Genomic DNA, 19,483 nt, shown 5'->3' on the forward strand with positions numbered 1-19,483 from the left:
CAAAAGGAGTAAAGATAAAATGTAATCACATCTCTTGTGTAATGAGGTGTGAAGCACATGAACTTCTTCCTAATTCACACCTAAGATTATCCTTAAGTGTCCTCATGCTATACACTTTAAATCACATAAACAGGGGAGTAGCGGGGTGGAGGAGGGCAAAGAAATGGAAAGGACCACTAGCCACTGATCACTTTCTTCCTTGGCTTTCATGAAATCCCCAGAAATATAAATGGGTACGGAGAGTAAAGGGAAATCAGAAAGAAAGAATGCGGGGGAACAGGGATGTTGGTCCTCCTGAGGCAACAGGACGGAGGCATCATGAGTACAATGCAGGTGCCTGTCACTGGTGTGAATCTCGAAGTCTTTATTTCTACAAAATAATCCCCACCGCCCAAGGAGGCTCCCACGTCCATGCTGGGGAGACAGAATGACTTCCCCGATAGTGTGGGTACAAAGCAAGACTGGAATTAAGATTTAAAAAACAAAAGACAGCAGTGAAGTGAGCATCCCATGTTCCTCATGTCTCAGACTGGAAGGTGGAGCTCAGGATGGTAGAAACAAAACCTGGGATTTGGGTAAGATCTTACTTAGTCTGCTTTTCTTTCAAGGGCAGAGCCCCAGAAGAACACCCTTGGGCGCCACGTCCAGCAGGAGACCCAAGTCAAGCACACAGTGACAGAAGATGGAGATGACAGTGTTGCTTGGTCACAGAGTGGATGAAGGAGACCCTCACCCTGAGCTTGAGGAGCCTCTACTCAGTCCTCCTTCCTCTGTGTCTCATCATACCTGCCCACTGAAGATGTAATCCAGGATCTCTCTCATAACCATTACCGATATCCCTTCAAGTTCAATCTTATAGGTTGATCCATCATCTTTTGGAGGATTATAGTTTAACTTTGTCCTAAGAAAGGGAAAAAAAATGTAAAATTTCTATGAAAGAACAGAAATAGCTAGAAATATTTATGCACTAAATACTCTATAAAAGTATATGATACGTATCCATATATGAATCACACCTAAAACATTTCGTTTGTTAACTTTAGAGCAACGTATCTTTTATGACTTTCAACTACAAAGCATTTGTTCCAGGATTCAGAGTGCTACCTCTTAAAAAAAACAAACGAAACAGACAACCAAAGCACTAAGGTCCATGTGAGCAAGGATCTCTACTTCACCTTGGGAACCCTAGGCCCTTTAGGCTTATTTTTTCCCTGTATTTAATTATCCAATTTTCAGTAATGTAACAAGGACCCCACAAACCTACCACCCAAAACAAAAGCTAGGACCTTGACGATAACCTGCTTCTCACCAAATGGTCCCCCACCAATTCACTCCTCTGCTTCCCCATCTGAAGTAACTATTATCCTAAATCCCACCTATATTCAATTTTCTCTTGCTTTCTTTTTTATTGTTGTATCCATGAAATATATATAACCTATAACATATATAGATTTATTGATAATCAATGTATATATATAATTTTAAGTTGTTAATTTTATGAAAGTGTTTCATGCTGTCTGTAATCTTCTGGGGCTCTTTTCATTTAATATTATATTGCTGAGTCATTCATCTTGCTGCCTATCACACGCGTTCTTTTGCTCTTTCTGCTGTATAGTATGCCACGTTCCTGTTGATGGGCCCCTGGGCTGGGGCTCCAGGTTTTTGGTATCGTGAACTGTATTGCTATGACTATCCTTGTATATGTCTCCTTTTGCGATACGCAAAAGAATTTCTCTTGGGTGTATCCCTGGGAGTAGAATTAAGCTACATTCTTCTCCAAAGTATGAGCTAATACTCAATTATTCTCCAAAGTAGCTGGAGCAGTTTTTAGCCTCATCTGGTATATGTAAGGGGATGTGTGGACCCACAACGTCTACGACATGTATCTCTGTCCCACCTCCTAATCCTCCAATCCACAATCCAGTGAGCGAAGTATGGTCTCTGATGGTGGTTGTGACCTGCCTTCCCCTCATTACCCAGGTGCTAAACAGCTCTTCATAGGTCTGTGGCTCCCTGTGTTTCCTCTTCTGTGAAACACATGTTCAGTTCAAGTCTCTCTCTTTTTTATTCATTCATTCATTCATTCATTCATTTATTTATGGCTGCGTTAGGTCTTGCTGCACGCAGGCTTTCTCTAGTTGCAGCGAGCGGGGGCTACTCTTCGTTGCAGTGCGCAGGCTTCTCATTGCGGTGGCTTCTCTTGTTGCGGAGCATGGGCTCTAGGTGTGCGGGCTTCAGTAGTTGTGGCACGAGGGCTCAGTAGTTGTGGCACACAGTCTTAGTAGCTCCGCCACATGTGGGATCTTCCCGGACCAGAGCTCGAACCCATGTCCTCTGCATTGGCAGGCAGATTCTTAACCACTGCGCCACCAGGGAAGTCCCTCAAGTCTCATTTTTAATTGAGCTAATCGCCCTCCTCATATTGAGGTGTAGACGTTTTTTATTATCTTCTTGATATCAAACCTTTGGCAGACTTGACACTTTTTTTTAAGGTGATGAACAATGTGAAGAATAATTTTTCACAGTCAACACTTTTTGTGTCTTGTTTAAGAACAGGTACTTTACCCAAGATCTAAAAGATATTCCTAATTTAGCAGTGAGGGAAGCTCAGACACAACCTAAGTTGCATTTAAGAACCCCCACCAAGGCTCGGAATTGGTAGGATGAGAAAGCTGTGGAAGGAGGGGTGAAGGATGAGCTAATTACAGAAGAAGAGACTGACAATGTCTTAGGAAATAGGTGAGTTCCCAGATCCTTGCTCCACATAGATACACGACTCCTCTGCCCTGTTTAGTAAGGCTCCCCAGCTCCAGTGGAAGATAAGTGACGTACTCTGAAGAGTGTGAGATAGAGGGGGCGTCTCTGGACAGGGGGGTAGCAGGCACATCTGAGGGTAGGTCCACTGCACCAAAAACTGAGAGAGTCAAGAGAGTGTTTACATATTGAATGCTGAGATCATCAGTCTTTTTTCTCAGTTTTGCTCCTAAAATTACTGAAAGCCAGACCTACATCCTCCAGGTGAGAACCTGATGACTCTTCTGGAGGATACGATCAGCTCCAAAGGAAAGATCTAAAGATATGGGCACAGATCTGCCTCAAGAAAATGACCCAGGTGGACCATGCAACAATGAAACCCACTGTCACTAAGCCAACCTGTGGGCTCTGAGCTTCCCACACACTGTGGGGGGCACTTCTGAAACTTCTTCACTTCACACCACACGCAGAAAATGTAATATGACCCTGGGGTGAACAGATGAGGCTGTGTGCAGGGCCAGGGGGACTCAGCCTCCCCAGATGCTGCCCTGCCACTTGGAGGGCTGACACCATCATTATCTTCACACATTATGACATCTTTTTTGGGGGGGCACATGGGTTAAGAAACTCTGCTTTAGAGCCCCACTCTTAAAACTGAGCAACTCAACAGATGCCTGACAAAGAAGAAAGACAGAAACCAAAACCAGAAGAAAAAAAGTCAACTTGGAGGAAGTACAGATCACGCAAGATGAAAAGTCAAGGAAAAAAGAAAACCTCTCATTAACATTCACAGAGAGAAAAGCGAGGATGTTGTGCTAATGAAACAAGAATAGGATGCTCTAAAAGGGAACATTCAGAGAACAACAACAACAACATTTTAAAGACTACAAAAAAAAATTTCTTTTAATGTAATGTCAAAATTAAAAGTTGTATAAGTCGTAGACTGTAGACTTCAAGTCGTAGAAGTTGTAGACCTCAAGTCTCCCAAGAAAGCAAAAAAGACAAAGGTAGAAAATAGGAGACACAAGGTAAGAAAACTGGAAGATCAGTCCAGAAGGTTGAACATCTGAAAAACAGGAATGCCCACGCAAAAAAAAAAAAAGAGAATATTATCAAGTAAATGCTCATAACAAGGGATAAAAATACGCCTTTCCGAGGCATATCATCATAATGCTTCAGAATACTGGAAACAGAAAAATTCGTATAAGCTTCCACAAAGAAAAACAGGTTACACAGAAAGGAATGGGTATCAGAACGGCTTCGTACTTCCAAATGGAACTTTAATAGCAGTGTGGAAATGACTTCAAAATTCTGAAGGAAAATTATTTTCAACCTAGATTTTTATAGCCAGCCAAACTACTCATCAAATATCAGGACAGAACAGACATTTCCAGCTATACAAAGTCTCAAAACAATTGATCTTCCATGCAGCCCTTCTCAGAATGCTGTTGGAAAAACTGCCCCGACAAACAAAGAGGAAGATTCTGGACTAAAAAAAGACATGATCCAACACAGAAAAGCAGGGAAAGGAATGGTGAAGAATGACCCTAGGGTAACAGCTCTGCACCAGCAGAAGGAAAGCTGGCTCATTCTGGTACAGCAGGATGCCTTGGCAGGTCTTAGGAGGGCAAAACTGATGGAATATATAACATGTTTTAGACAACTTTGTTTCTCCCCTATATTCCGTATCTGCTATTCCTACCTCTACAATTTCTATAAAACTAATAATTTTACTCAAAAGGCATTTCTTTTCTGCTTGCTGCACCCTAGGTGTATCTATATGACTGACACTTTTACTAAAAGTGAAGAAAAAAATTTCAGTCAATTCTCAGTCAAGAGAGAAAAATAACATAAGTAGTAAGAATAACACCTAAATCATTAATATTTGGCCCTGAAATCTATCGTATGCAGACACGTCCTCCAGGAATGTTTCACTCAGGATGTCATGACTATTGGTATTTCTTAGTCACCATGCTGGTTATCAACATATTGCCTCTCAGCTCCAAGTCCACCCTTTTTGCATGCTCTGTGAAAACGGCTCTGAGCCTTTCCAACAGTTTTTCTGCGTTAACTGGCACGATGTTAAGCTTCTCAGTGGAGGGTGCTGGAAAGACACTGCAGGAGGAGAGAGTTTTGCTGCCGGGCTCTGGTTCTGCAGCTGGATAGGCTCCCGCAGTGCACAGCTGGCCAGCAGCACCCTGCAGCTTTCCCTGGAACTCCCAGAGGCAGCTTTGCAGTCAACTGTTTCTGGGGAGACACCTCCCTGTGAACAGCTTTCCCAGATACCTTAAAGGACAGATTTCTGGCAGGTTCCAGAGGGCTGATTTCAAGCAAATTCCACCAGTGTGGCTTCTCTGCCATGAGGTGAGCTGTGGCTGTGTGCCGTCCAATAAAGCCTGGATCTCAGCCCTGGGTACACCAGCTACTCCTTTAATTTTTAGAGTTTACTTCTTAGTAGCCAATCCCTTATTACTCTAATCTCTTGCTGCAGTTAAAAATTCTTTATATTAAACTGTCCTTGTTCAAATTACTATGTGGTTTCTTTCTCCTGACTAGATACAGAGTCTTGCACCTATTTAAAGGGAGTAGCTCTAAAACGTATTCAGATAGAGGGGCACCACCTAGAATTCAAGTTGTTCAAACAAGAGCTGGCTGCGCCTGCCCATGGGCTGTGGACAGTGCAGGAGGAGGGGGACCAGGCTGACGGGGAAAGGGGTTACAAAGAGACCGTTCAGTGTGCCCCCTTTTTATTTTTCAACCATGCGACTGGATTTTCTTTTTAAAGGTGACTATACAGTCATCTCTTGGTATCCTCGAGGGACTGATTCCAGGACCCACACGGATACCAAAGTCTGCAGATGCGCAAGTCCAATAGTCCGCCCCCCGTATCCTCACCCACAGACTCAACCAACCATGTTGTTGGTTGGTTGTGTACAGTTGACCCTTGAACAACACGGATTTGAACTGTATGGTTCCACTTATACGTGGATTTTTTTCCCAATTAATCTGTGTATAAGTAAACCCGTGCAATATTGAAAAAAAACCGTGCATATGTGGATCTGTGCAGTTCAAACCCATGTTGTTCATGGATCAACTGTACTATCTCATGTTTTCACAATGAAAAATGTTTCCTTTTAAAGAGTATGGTTTTCTTTCAGCAGATGGCAGGGTACAGACAATGGCTAAGAGGACAGAAAAAGTCTCCTTTAAATATGAGCATTGACCATTTCAGATCCATAAAGTCTGACCCTTTTCAAAGCCCATGAAAAATGAATCACTGTACTCTTGAAGTCTCTAAATATCTGAGGGTTAAATTATAAAACCTTATTTTGATTACGGTTTAAATTCAGATCCCAAGCTTCCCATCTTTCGGTCCCACTTCTGATCTCTCCCTCATGCTGTCTGCGCATGTCCAATTCCTGCCATCTTCTTAGGAGCTGTTCGAATGCCGGCCTGGCAGTGGCTCCCCTTCACCCGCCCTGCCCCAGGCTCCACCTCCGCCCCCACTGCCCTGCGCGTGAAAAGAATTCCTCATGTTATCAATTTCCCCAGCGCTTGATATTGTGGGATCATCAAGTTCTGTCTTGCATGATGGTATTTATGTACAAAGCCCATTTCCTCTCTCCTTTATTAAAACTCAAGTTCCTTGGGGTCAGAATCCTCTTTATCACTATAACCCTACAACGTAGCCTGTCAGTTTACAAAGAATAGATGTTCAATAATGATTTGTAAAATAAGTTTTTGAATTAACAGCAGTCTTTAAGTATCTGAAGAGCTGTCACAGGAGATGTTTTTCCTGCAGGCTCTCAGGTACAGTGAAGCAGAGCTAGAATCAATACGAGGAAGAACTTCCTAATAGTTTCATCCGTCCAATGTTGAAAGGTCTGAAGCACAGAGCTTCTCAAACTTTCAGAAGGTCCATGGTGGGAGCTGAGTTTCTGCATTGGTAACACTCTCAGTGACGCAGACCCCTCCAGACCTCTCTGAGCAGCAAGGGGTTAAGTGATGCTTCTCAAATTATCCATGTGTGTTTTTGTATTTCTAACCCATCTCAGATGAATCTTTTGTAAAATACGATAAAAATGTAATGGGGATGAAGTGTACAGCATGGTGCCTAGTTAATAATACTGTACTGAATACTTGAAAGTTGCTAAGAGAGCAGATCTTAAAAGTTCTCACCATAAGAAAAAAATTTTTGTAACTATGTGTGGTGACAGATGTTAACTAGACTTATTGTGGTGACTCTTCTGTAATATACACAAATATTAAATCATTATGTTGAACACCCTGAAACTAATATAATGTTCTATGTCAATTATACCTTAATAAAAAAATGAATGAGTTATTAAAAAACAAAATTTAAAAGACATAAAATACAGGCCCCAATTCTTTTCTAAAAATTTTTTTTTTTTTTTTCAGGTTGCGCTGCCCAGGGATTGAACCTGGGCCATGGCAATGAAAGCGCAGAGTCCCAACCACTGGACCGCCAGGGAATTCCTGTGGCCCCAATTCTTTTATCATTAGATTCAACGGACATAAAATTATTCTGTCAAACTGCTACAAGAGTTTCTAATTCTTACTCTCCGTGTGTACTTATATTATCATGGCCAGGTGACAATTCACAGGCCATCACCAGCCTGCAGGTGACGTCTCAGGAGGCTGATATCTATCTGTCTGTCAGGAATATAGTGAAAGTTGGCCGTTAGTCCTTACCCATCTTAGACACTAAGAGTCACTCAGACCTGCTGTGAAACTGTCTTGCTTCACAGCCTGCTGTCATTTGCAGTTACTTCCTTCTTTCATTTCTTTCTATTTTTTTAAATTTTTTATCGAAGTATAGTTGATTTACAATATTAGTTTCAGGAGTACAACATAGTGATTCAATATTTTTATAAGACTTTTTTTTTTTTTTTTTGGCCTCGCCGTGGGGCATGCAGGATCTCAGTTCCCCGACCAGGGATCTTACCCTCGCTCCCTGCATTGTAAGCACAGAGTCTTAACCACTGGACCACCAGGGAAGTTCCCCCTTCTTTCATTTCTTGGATACTTGCCATCCCTTTCAAATTTAGAAACCTCACAAACTTGTCTTATTTTCCCTCTTCTTGTCTTCACTTCCCCCTCCCCCATTCCCCAATTAAATCTCTACATCCCTTCAGTTTTTGTTGCATTCTGTTTCACATTTCTTTCCTCCAGTAAATACCCTAATTTTCCCAATATCTACCAACACATTTTCTCTGTATTTTCCCTTTTTTATCCAGAATTTTCTCACCTTGCACATCATTTCTATCTTCTCTGCCACATATAACTGAGAATTCAGTGAACTGAACTGAATGAGTTAATGAATTTAAAAAAAAAAAAAAACTAAGCCAAAGGGTTAATAACCAATAGTTTTGTTCCTAAAGTTAGTCCATATATATCAGGAAGTAAATCAACTCTTCTGTTTCCTTTCTTATTTTAATTAAATATAGTTGATGTACAATGCTATATAAGTTACAGGTATACAATATAGTGACTCACAATTTTTAAAGGTTATAGTTATTATAAAATACTGGCTATATTCCCTGTATTGTACAATATATCCTTATAGCTTATTTTATGCATAACAGTTTGTACCTCTTAATCTCCTACCCTGATATTGCCCCTCTCCCTCTTCTTTTCTGTTTTCAATCTCCACCCCAGGAAGATATAGAGTCATATGTAAATTTATTGGAAGTCACAAAATCCTTGTTTTTATTATTATTATGTGATGTCAATTTACAAACTCTCTCCTAGAAACTGCCATAGTCTTAAAACATCACTTTGAGAATTTCATAACACTCTTTGAAAAAACTAGAAATAATGGGGAGTATTGTAAGATTGGGCCTCCAGTGTTCAGATATAAATATCCATGCCTATCACATTCTTCCCCAGTTTTCTGTTTCTAGGTCAAAACATTCCCCCCCTCTGCCCCTGTTCTATCATTTGTAAAAAGAAGAGGTTAAATAAGGTAATTTGAGGGCTTCCCCACCCCGGAGCACTTCTGGGCTAAACTGCTGAAACACGCCAAAAAGTTACGGCAGAGACTCAGCTCTGGAGACACATTCTGTTGAGTCCTAGAGGATAAAGTCCAGCCAACTCAATCAGTTTCATAGGATTTATAATATGCCTTCTGTGGGTGATGCAGTGCAAGTTCATTTTCCCTCCAATCACCTACCCTCTGGGCAAGCATTTATTTTCTGTTCTATTAAACTTAAACACAAGTGAAACAAAATCAGTTTTTCTTTCTCTGGACAACACTGAAAAGAGGTTTTATAAGAAAAAAGTTGTTGGCTAATAAAGAAGCTGGTATGATTCAAAGTTTTATATCCATGAAAGAGGTCTACGACTTTTAAAAAAGTGTAACAGAGCAAAGTCCTCTGCTGGTTATATACTATCCTCTTCTAACTGGCTTCCAATTGCTGGAAAAGTCCGGTGTGTCTAAATGTCATAACAAACAACCCAGATAATCAGTCCTGGTCCTCCTCCTCACGGTAGATGTTACGGAACGGAATTTGATATAGCAGTGACAGAGAAGACATCTAAGTGACTTTTCCTCTCCGGGGATGCAAAAGCTTGTCTCCAATAAAAGCAAGGAAACCTACTCAAATAGGATGCAAGAGAATGTAATGCTCAAGGAGTCAAGCTTTACAGAAACTCCAGGGAAATTCACGGGCATTACTCACACAGTTTCAAATGATTCATGTCACCTCAAACTGGGTAGCTCTCAAGAGCAGAGGGGCGTGGGCTCAGCACTGCATTTGCCCACTGAGGCCCAACTAATGATGTCTGCTCCTGTGGGGAGCCTGTTTTACAGATAACCCCTCCTCCTTCTTTTGTCTTCGTGAGCTCCTAAAAACCACAACAAAAAAGGATCTTTAGGGCAGAGGAATTTCAGGGCAGTGACACTAGTCAGTATGTTACTACGATGGTGGATACATGTCATTATGCACCTGTCCAAACCCACAAAATATACACCAAGAGTGAACCCTAACGTAAACTATGGACCCTGGGGGATGGTGTGTCAATGGAGCATCATCAGTTGTAACAAAGGCTCCCCCTGGTGGGCGATGCTGAGCATGGTGGAGGCTACACATGTTCTGTTTTGGGGTTTTTTTTGACTATTTAAAAATATATATTTATTAAAATATATTTCTTTTTAAATTCTCAAAGCTTCAGACCATCTTTCATCTAGCCCATGAGGTACTTGAGTGTAGACATTACAGTATACAGCAGTGATTTTTCTCTCCCTGGGTCTATTCTTTCCTCTTCTTTAAAGTGAAAAGGTTCAAATATCCGAAGAGCCCCACCTAACTCTACTAGTGTAATGCTTTGGTTTGACTGCTTATTGCATCTTCAGTCATTACCCCCTGTGGCTTACTCAGTATTTTAAATGGGTGAGTCATGTTTCCCTACCAGATCATTATGGGTGAGCAGTAAGTAATAAATAAAGAACATTTGTATTGAGTATTATTCAATGCAGTTCTTGGTTTTGCATAGAAGGAGGATCAGGATAAGAGGGGGGCATTAAGGCCATGAAGAGCTCCCTGACACCTAAAGCCATTAAAGTATCATCTTCCTGCAGGCAGTGCTGTCTGATGGGAGGAGCTCACTCTATTTGGAGGATAGGTCAAAGCCTTGCAAACAGTCCTGCTTCTCTGCCTTTAGTCTGCTATCACTCTCCCCCCAAGAAAGGGAAACAGGTCCCAGCAGATGCTGCCATCATCATGAAACCTGCCCCCCGGGTTCTGGTCTCTCCATCCACCCTCTGGTCACAGCAGCCTTCTTAAGGCACAGAAAGACTATGCCTGGGCCCTCTGCAGCCTGGCTGAGGAGCTGCAGTGGCCACTGAACTCCAGGGAACAAGTGCTGGCTTCAGCTCAAAGTTTCCAGGAGCTGGGAATGCCGTGAGAACAGCCAACAGAAGAAAAAGGAGACGTGGGGCTGGAAGTTCAATGTCTGGAAGGAGGGGCCCCAGCTCTCTCCAGCGCCCAGAGCCTGCACAGCTGTCACCAGCTAAGTCATGCTGAGATGTGGCTAGGCTAGGTAGTAGCCCACACCTGAGCCCAGGACCACGCCAAAGAAAATGTAGGACATAACAGCCAGCATCATGAAGTAGCCGATGACCACCCGAGCGACATGAAGCAGAGACTGGCCGAAGGGACACAAGAACCACCTGAGGTGGGTTCTGCTGACTGCGGGGGACCCTGAGCTTGGAGAATTCCGGCCTGTCTCTCCGATGCGCTGCTGGCTGGTGGAGATGGACAGGCGCGTCAGGGCCTGGTGAGCAGCCTGGCTTTGCCAACCTTGATGCCGTCATACAACACAGCCAGGAGCAAGACGACCAACCCCGAAAGGGCCATGCCTGCAGGACTGTGGACGCTCCAGAAATCAAAGAGAAGCGGAAGTAGGTAGGAGGTATATGGGGAACCTCTATCTTCCACTCAATTTTGCTGTGAACCTTAAACTGCTCTAAAAAAGACAGTCTATTTTTAAAATGTATTTTCTAGCCCCAGTCAACTCTATGAAATATAAATGTGCAGGTAATATTTCCATCAACAGATGGCATCCTCTCACGACAAGGCCTGCTTTTTGGTGGATGGGAATGCAAGAACCCGTCTATCTCCCAGTTCCTGCCACTTAAGAATTCCATCTACACGGAGAAGAGCGTTTACACAGATGTATAACACGTGACCAGGTGACCCAGAGGGAGGTCCGAGGAGATCCCGAGGCACACGGTGGGATATGAACTAGGTGCCACCGGCCAACCTCTAGGTAAGCTCCCCTTGCACAGCACCTCAACCTACATAGGCTAACTAATCCTTGCAATGCTCCTCCTACAAGACCGAGCAAAGTCAGGGAGCAGTGAGCAGAGGAAAACATGAGAAAACACAGGTATGGTGCTGTGTGTCCCATCTGGGAACTGCCACCAGCAGGACACTGGTTCACCCAGAGCAGGAGGTGCCAAAGAAAAAGTAGAAATGGGGACCAGAGCCGCAGTCCTCTATTATTATAAGAATCAAACTTTATCATAAGAATAGCATTCTCTTGGGCTTCCCTGGTGGCGCAGTGGTTGAGAATCTGCCTGCTAATGCAGGGGACACGGGTTCGAGCCCTGGTCTGGGAAGATCCCACATGCCGCGGAGCAACTAGGCCCGTGAGCCACAACTACTGAGCCTGCGCGTCTGGAGCCTGTGCTCCGCAACAAGAGAGGCCGTGACAGTGAGAGGCCCGCGCACCGCGATGAAGAGTGGCCCCCGCTTGCCACAACTAGAGAAAGCCCTCGCACAGAAACAAAGACCCAACACAGCCAAAAATAAATAAATTAATTAATTAAAAAAAAAAAAGAATAGCATTCTCATTAAGGTTCAATACTGTTTCTTTCCCTTCATTATTTCCTTTAATTTCCTCTATTCATTTCTCTTTGCCTCCAATTCTTTTTACCCAGAGAGATTATGGTTTTTACTTATTTACCATCAACACTTTTTTCCTCATATAGATCCTGGAATGACTCATACTTCTAATGGATTTTAAGAGTAGCTCCCCAACCTGCTTCCCAGAAGCTTCTGAAGAGCTTTTAGAGAAAAGCAGGTCCTAGACCAATTATGTCAGGTCCAAGACAACGTATATTTTAAAAGTTTCCCAGCTTATTCTGATGTATTCCCTCCTGCCTGGAATAGTCTCTCCACCTCCCACTTCCTTGATTAGTGGAAGGAAGACTTAATCCTTCACTGACTTCAGGTCTCTACTCCAGTAACACCTCCAAAGAGCGGCCCAGGTACCTTGTTATCTAAAATAACAACCCCTGGGCTTCCCTGGTGGCGCAGTGGTTAAGAATCCACCTGCCAACGCAGGGGACACGGGTTCGAGCCCTGGTCTGGGAAGATCCCACATGCCGTGGAACAACTAAGCCCATGCGCCACAACTACTGAGCCCGTGTGCCATAACTACTGAAGCCTGCACGCCTAGAGCCCGTGCTCCGCAACAAGAGAAGCCACAGCAATGAGAAGCCCCTGCACCGCAACGAAGAGTAGCCCCCGCTGGCCGCAGCTAGAGAAAGCCTGTGCGTAGCAACTAAGACCCAAAGCAGCCAAAAACAAATTAAAAAAATAGATAAATAAATAAATAAAATAAAATAAAATAAAATAACATCCCCACTCCCCTCCCTGCTTTATTTTATTCCTAGAATTTACCACCATCTAACGGACGGCATTTGTTTAATGTTTACATCCATGAAATAGGGACTTTGTTTTGTTCACTGCTCTACCTCCATACCCCATAAAGTGTCCAGTACTGAATGGGCGCTTGAAAAATATCATGTACTTGGTAACAGCACGCAGCCAGGTGGGGGAACCAATGGATTTTAACGCTGCAATGATCAGTTACTGTTTTCATTTGGCTCCGAAACCAAATGAGCACAGGTGCTCAGAAGTGGCATCATTCACCAGCTAAGCATCTGTACGCTCCCCTGCACAGCATCCGCTGGCTGGTCTGCACTGAGGGGAAGGTGCTGCTTTCCCCCGGCATCCGAGCCAGGGTGTGCTGTAGTCAGCAATTCAAGAATTGAATGTTCAAATATTCCACTATCCAGAGGCCCCTGATGCAATCATCTGCCTTTGTGCTGAGGCCTAAATGTAAACTGGCTGTAGGGGAGGCCTGTCATCTGTGAATGTACCTAATTGCCTGGCACTCCATACCGCCCTGCTTCGCTGCCTTCCCCTCACCACCACTGGTGCACTGCATGGGAAATTAGGAGCTACAGAGTGATGGAAAAGTGCGAAGGTTAGGAAAGGTTTCCAGAAAATGAAAGGCTTACTGTCCAGGTGTCAGCCCACCAAACCAGCCCCCGGTAATGAAGCCGAAGCAGAGCCACTTCACCATAGAGGATGCAGAGGCCACAGTCCTATCCGTCCCTGACCACCTCCGCGCTCCCTGATCACACAACACGTGAGGATTCACAAAAATGTTTTCCATCTCCCTCCTCTTATCACATTATCCACTCTGAAGATGAAGTACAGCGTTTCATATTTAGATCTGCTCTGAGTAACCACATCCAATGACATCAATATCTGGAAGAAATACGAAAACACAAAGTATATGCCTTCCAGTCTGTGATTTGAACAAAATAGAAATTTACCTTGGGGAAGGTGATGTTTTCTGAAAAGAGAACATGGAAAGTGTGAATTACACCTCAAACAGGGACAGCTCAAGGAAACTGTGTAGACTGTGAGCCAGTGTTGGGGGCGGTGGGGGGGAGCGGACAGGGAGGGAGGGAGGTGGTATGCACAAAATATCACAGGGACAGTGGGTGTACACGACCACGGGTGACATTAATTACTCCTGGCAGAAACGCAGCAATTGCCAGAGGGAAAGCTGTAAAATGAGACCAAACCCATAAAAATGGTGACTCTGTTTTGCACAGCTAGTCCCTTCACTGCCCGGGCACAGCATTCAGCACTGGGCATGGATTTAGAAACTGGATCTCAACCAGCTGGTGGTCCCCACCCTTGAGGAACTGACCAACTGTCACTTCTAACCATGGTCTTAATGTTAGTAAAATGAAATGTTACCAGTCATTTCTAGGAATTTGGGTTTTAACCCCCTCATCTGAAGCCTCTAGATAAAGTACCCTTTATGTTCCACAATAAATCTTTGTCCCAACCTGCTGAAAGCCTGTTCCTCCTCTACTGTCCCCATTGTGGTAAACGGTACGATTTCCTACCCAGCTGCTTAAGCCTAAAATTTAGGAGCCTGACTAATACATACAGAAGGAATGATAGTTACAGAGCATAAGCGGATGCTAAAACTAGAGAATGAAAGTTGACGGGGAATGCAATATTTACATAATCTCAAAGTCTCACCCCATTAATTACATGTTAATTACAAAGAGAAAAGGAGTGGATTAACCTGGCGGACATCATCTCTAACCATGTGATCAAACCAACACTACCGACGTTGGGACAAACCGCCAACACGGGCCCCTGATACAATGCACCGAGGAGGGTGCAGCATCGCTCATGTGCTGTTCTTGCCAAAAATGCGTAACCTCAATCGAATTGTAGGAAATCAAACAAACCCAAGTCGAGGGACCATGCAAAAGAATGTGGACTTCACCTTGAGGGAAATGGAGACACTCATGAGGAGTTTCTTAAAAGTCTTTTCATTTTGAAATAATTTTAAACTCACAAAAAAGTTTTTAAGAATTGTAGGTTTCCTGTGTACCCTTCATGAAGCATACCTACTGTTAATAAATTACATAGTCTTTAAAAAAATTTTTTTTAATTTTTAAAATTAAAAAAATTTTTTAATTAAAAAATTTTTATTAAAGTATAGTTGATTTACAATGCTGTGTTAGCTTCAGGTATACAGCAAAGTGTTTCAGTTATACATACATATACATCTATTTTTTTTCAGACTCTTTTCCCTTGCAGGTCATTGCAAAATATTGAGTAGAGTTCCCTGTGTACTACAGTAGGTCCTTGTTGGTTATCTATTTTATATATAGTAGTGTGTATATGTTAATCCCAAACTCCCAATTTATCCCCCCTCCTTTCCCCTTTGGTAACCATAAGTTTGTTTTCTATGCCTATGGGTCTATTTCTGTTTTGTAAATAAGTTCATTTGTATCTTTTTTTTTTTTTAAAGATTCCACATATACGCAACATCATTTGATCTTTGTCTTTCTCTGGTTACTTCACTTAGTATGTAACCTATATAATCTTAGTACAATGATCAAAACTAAGAAATAAAGACTGGTCAATACTATTCAATAAACTATAGACTTAATTCAAATTTAACCAGTTTTCCCCCTAATGTCCTTTCTCCATTCTGGGACCCAATCCAGGGTTCCAAACTGCATTTAGTTGTTGTGTCCCTAACCTGTGACAGTTCCTCAATCTTTCTTCATCTTTAAAGATCTGACACTTTGGTGAGTACTGGTCAATTATTCTGTACAATGTCCCTGAACTTGGATTTAATTTCTTATGATTAGACTGAGGCTGAGCATTTCTGGCAGGGATACTACCAAAGTGATGCTGTGCCCGTCACATCAGGGAAAACACGATGTCAATATGCTATTAACCTTGGGCATGTCATTAACCATGTGTCAATGTGCTGACCTTAACCTTGGCCACTTGGTTAGGTGCTGTTAGGTTTCTCCACTCTGAGATACTATTTTTCCCTGTGTAATTAATAACTATATCAGAAGAGGTAATGTAAGAATATGCAAATATCCTTTTTCTCTTCAAACTCTTGTCCACTAATTTTAGTCTCCATTATTACTGTGGTGTTCAATGGATGATTTCCTATTCTCTTATTCCTTCTTCTACATTTATTAACTGAAATTCTTCTGTAAGAAAGAACTGTTTCTTCTCCACCATTTATTTATTTATCCATCCATCCATTTATTCATCCACAGACACATAGGTATTTCTTTATTCTATGGATTATAATCCAATGTTGTTGGTATTCATTTTCTTGCTCAAATCATTCCAGCTTTGGCCGTCGGGACTTCTTTCAGGCCAAGTCTGTGCTCTTTCTGAAAGCCTCTATCTTCTTTTGGGCACCTCTTTACTTTACTTTCTGGCACAAATGCTCCAGGCACATAGTATATTCTTCCTGCCCCAGCGCCTGAATCAGCCACATCCCCAAAGACACTGGAGTTTCGAACATTATCTAATTACTTTCTAGAAACATCATTCTGGTAGCAGCTCTGGGAGACTGATGGACCAGCAGAGATCCTGCCACAACTCAGGAATTATGGAAGCTAGAGCACGAGTGCCGACGATGGTAACAAAGAGACAGCTTCCAGGAGGGTAAGGGAGGGGGTGGCGCCCTGAGGACTCCCCCGTTTCTCCTGGAGAGTCTGGTAATGAAGGACAACCTGCCTGGGGGCAGAGGGAGCTGGACCTAACTGGGTGTGGGGTGGCCGTGTAGCTGGCCGTCGGATGTCCAGGCCTGGGGCTCAGAAGAGAGGGGGCGGCAGCACCTTTGGTGCTGATTTGATGAGATTGTCATGGGGAGAGTACAGGGAGAAGACAGAAGCTTGTGCCACATCACGTTTAGGGACAGATGAGGAGAGAACCAGAAAAGGAGACTGTGGGGGAAATGGGACAAAGAGGTCACAGAGGCCTGGAGAGCCTGAGCGTCAAGAATATGCCCTAGAGTGATAAACACAGCAGACAGGTCGAGTACGAGAAGCACTTAAAAGTTTGAACTTGAATAAGTCAGAAAGAGAAAGACAAATACCATATGATATGACTTATATGTGGAATCTAAAATATGACACAAATGAACTTCTCTATGAAACAGAAACAGACTCACAGACATAGAGAACAGACTTGTGGTTGCCAAGGGGGAGGGGACTGGGGGAGGGATGGATTGGGAATTTGGGGTTAGCAGATGTTAGCTTTTATATATAGAATGAATAACAACAAGGTCCTACTGTACAGCACAGGGACTATATTTAATATCCTATGATAAACCATAATGGAAAAGAATATTTAAAAAAAGAATGTATATATATATGTATAACTGAATCACTTTGCTGTACGGCAGAAATTAACACAAAATTGTAAATCAACTCGACTTCAATAAAAAAAAAGTTTTCACTTGATTTGGCCATTATATTTAGCAATTTTTGAAAGAACAGTTTTAATGGAGTGAGAAGACACGAGCCTACGGGCAGAGTGAAGCAGGAGGTGAGACCAAGGACGAGATACACAGACTCTTCCTTCAAGAATCAGTGTCCATCAACAGATGAATGGATAAAGAAGATGTGGCACATATATACAATGGAATATTACTCAGCCATAAAAAGAAACGAAATTGAGTTATTTGTAGTGAGGTGGATGGACCTAGAGTCTGTCATACAGAGTGAAGTAAGTCAGAAAGAGAAAAACAAATACCGTATGCTAACACATATATATGGAATCTAAGAAAAAAAAAAAAAAAAGGTCATGAAGAACCTAGGGGTAAGACGTGAATAAAGACACAGACCTACTAGAGAATGGACTTGAGGATATGGGAAGGGGGAAGGGTAAGCTGTGACAAAGTGAGAGAGTGGCATGGACATATATACACTACCAAACGTAAAACAGATAGCTAGTGGGAAGCAGCCGCATAGCACAGGGAGATCAGCTCGGTGGTTTGTGACCACCTAGAGGGGTGGGATAGGGAGGGTGGGAGGGAGGGAGACGCAAGAGGGAAGAGATATGGGAACATATGTATATGTATAACTGATTCACTTTGTTATAAAGCAGAAACTAACACACCATTGTAAAGCAATTATACTCCAATAAAGATGTTAAAAAAAAAAAAAAAAGAATCACTGGAGCAAAGTCAAGGAAATCATGCACTTGTTAGAAGAGGATGCAGAGTATGTTTGCTTTTAACGGACGCATTCATTCAACATTTGCACATCTCCTAAGTGCCAGTTGCTGGAAAGGACTTAACCATACTTTCATGCTCGGGAAAAGGAGCCAGAAAGGAAGGAAAAAAAAAATTTTTTTTTAAGGAGGAGGAAGAGGATACACAACAGACCATCCAAGAAGAAAGAGATGAATACGGGGGGCGGGGGTGGGGAGAGCAGGTGAGGGAGCCAGGGAGAATCAGCCTTGACTGCCAGCCTCTGCTCTCTGGAAGACCGGCACGCAAATCACCACATGACATTTAAACTGCATTAAAGATGATCGCCAGCGTGAGAGGTTTTATGTCCAAATTTTAAAAACTCAAATACTCTAGATCACGGTTGACACACTACAACCCACAGCCTGTTTTTGTATGGCCCTTGAGCTAAAAATGGTTTTTATGTTTTAAAAGGTTGTTGTTAAAAATAAGAACAAAGAAGAGCATGTGACAAAGACCACATATGGACTGTAAAGCCTAACATATTTCTGACCCTTTAGAGAAAAAGTTTGCCAAACCCTGCTCTAAATATTTTTACCATGGCAAACGTACACCATTCAGAAATCCAGTCTAACAAAATAGTAATAATATGCAAAATAGTAATAACTTTGAGAAACCACTTGCAAAAGGGACCAGGCAATGGTAATAAACCTGAGGGGAAAAAAAATAATCAGATACACACTGCCAGGGTCTTGATATGATAATCCAGTCTTCCTGGACAGTAATCTGGTTTCATATAATAAGAACAAATTTGTTTCTATCTTCAGAAACAGATATGCCTAGGACATAGTCCCCATAGTGGGTTTACCCACAAAAAAATACAAAGAAAAAACAACCAAGAGGTTTTTTTTTTCCTAATTTGTTTATAGTGACTATTCAGAAGAAAAAAATAACTGTAAATTAAAATGCCAAAGAGGAATGATGAAGCAAATTATACGGAGCAGCAATATGACGTCATAACAAATAGCTATTAAAAATGATTATGGGGGCTTCCCTGGTGGCGCAGTGGTTGAGAGTCTGCCTGCTAATGCAGGGGACACAGGTTCAAGACCTGGTCCAGGAAGATTCCACATGCCGAGGAGCAACTAGGCCCGTGAGCCACAACTACTGAGCCTGCGCGTCTGGAGCCTGTGCTCCGCAACAAGAGAGGCCGCGACAGTGAGAGGCCCACGCACCGTGATGAAGAGTGGCCCCCGCTTGCCGCAACTGGAGAAAGCCCTCGCACAGAAACGAAGACCCAACACAGCCAAAAATTTAAAAATAAATAAATAAATAAATAAAAAAGTTAGGGGGAAAAAAAAAAGAAAAG

General features: G+C 42.6%; 1 protein-coding gene across 2 annotated transcripts in view; it reads right to left on the minus strand.

Annotated features, from left to right (window-relative positions):
• The window catches only part of GAN (gigaxonin), a 63,840-nt gene that overhangs the window by 30,558 nt on the left and 13,799 nt on the right, over positions 1–19,483 (minus strand). For both annotated transcript variants that reach the window (XM_061173120.1, XM_061173119.1), the window contains exon 2: positions 787–901. In XM_061173120.1, coding sequence (XP_061029103.1) covers positions 787–901 — 115 coding nt within the window. The remainder of the gene's footprint in view (positions 1–786; positions 902–19,483) is intronic.

Source organism: Eubalaena glacialis, chromosome 18 (genome assembly GCF_028564815.1).
Source record: "Eubalaena glacialis isolate mEubGla1 chromosome 18, mEubGla1.1.hap2.+ XY, whole genome shotgun sequence".
NCBI classification, from domain to species: domain Eukaryota; kingdom Metazoa; phylum Chordata; class Mammalia; order Artiodactyla; family Balaenidae; genus Eubalaena; species Eubalaena glacialis.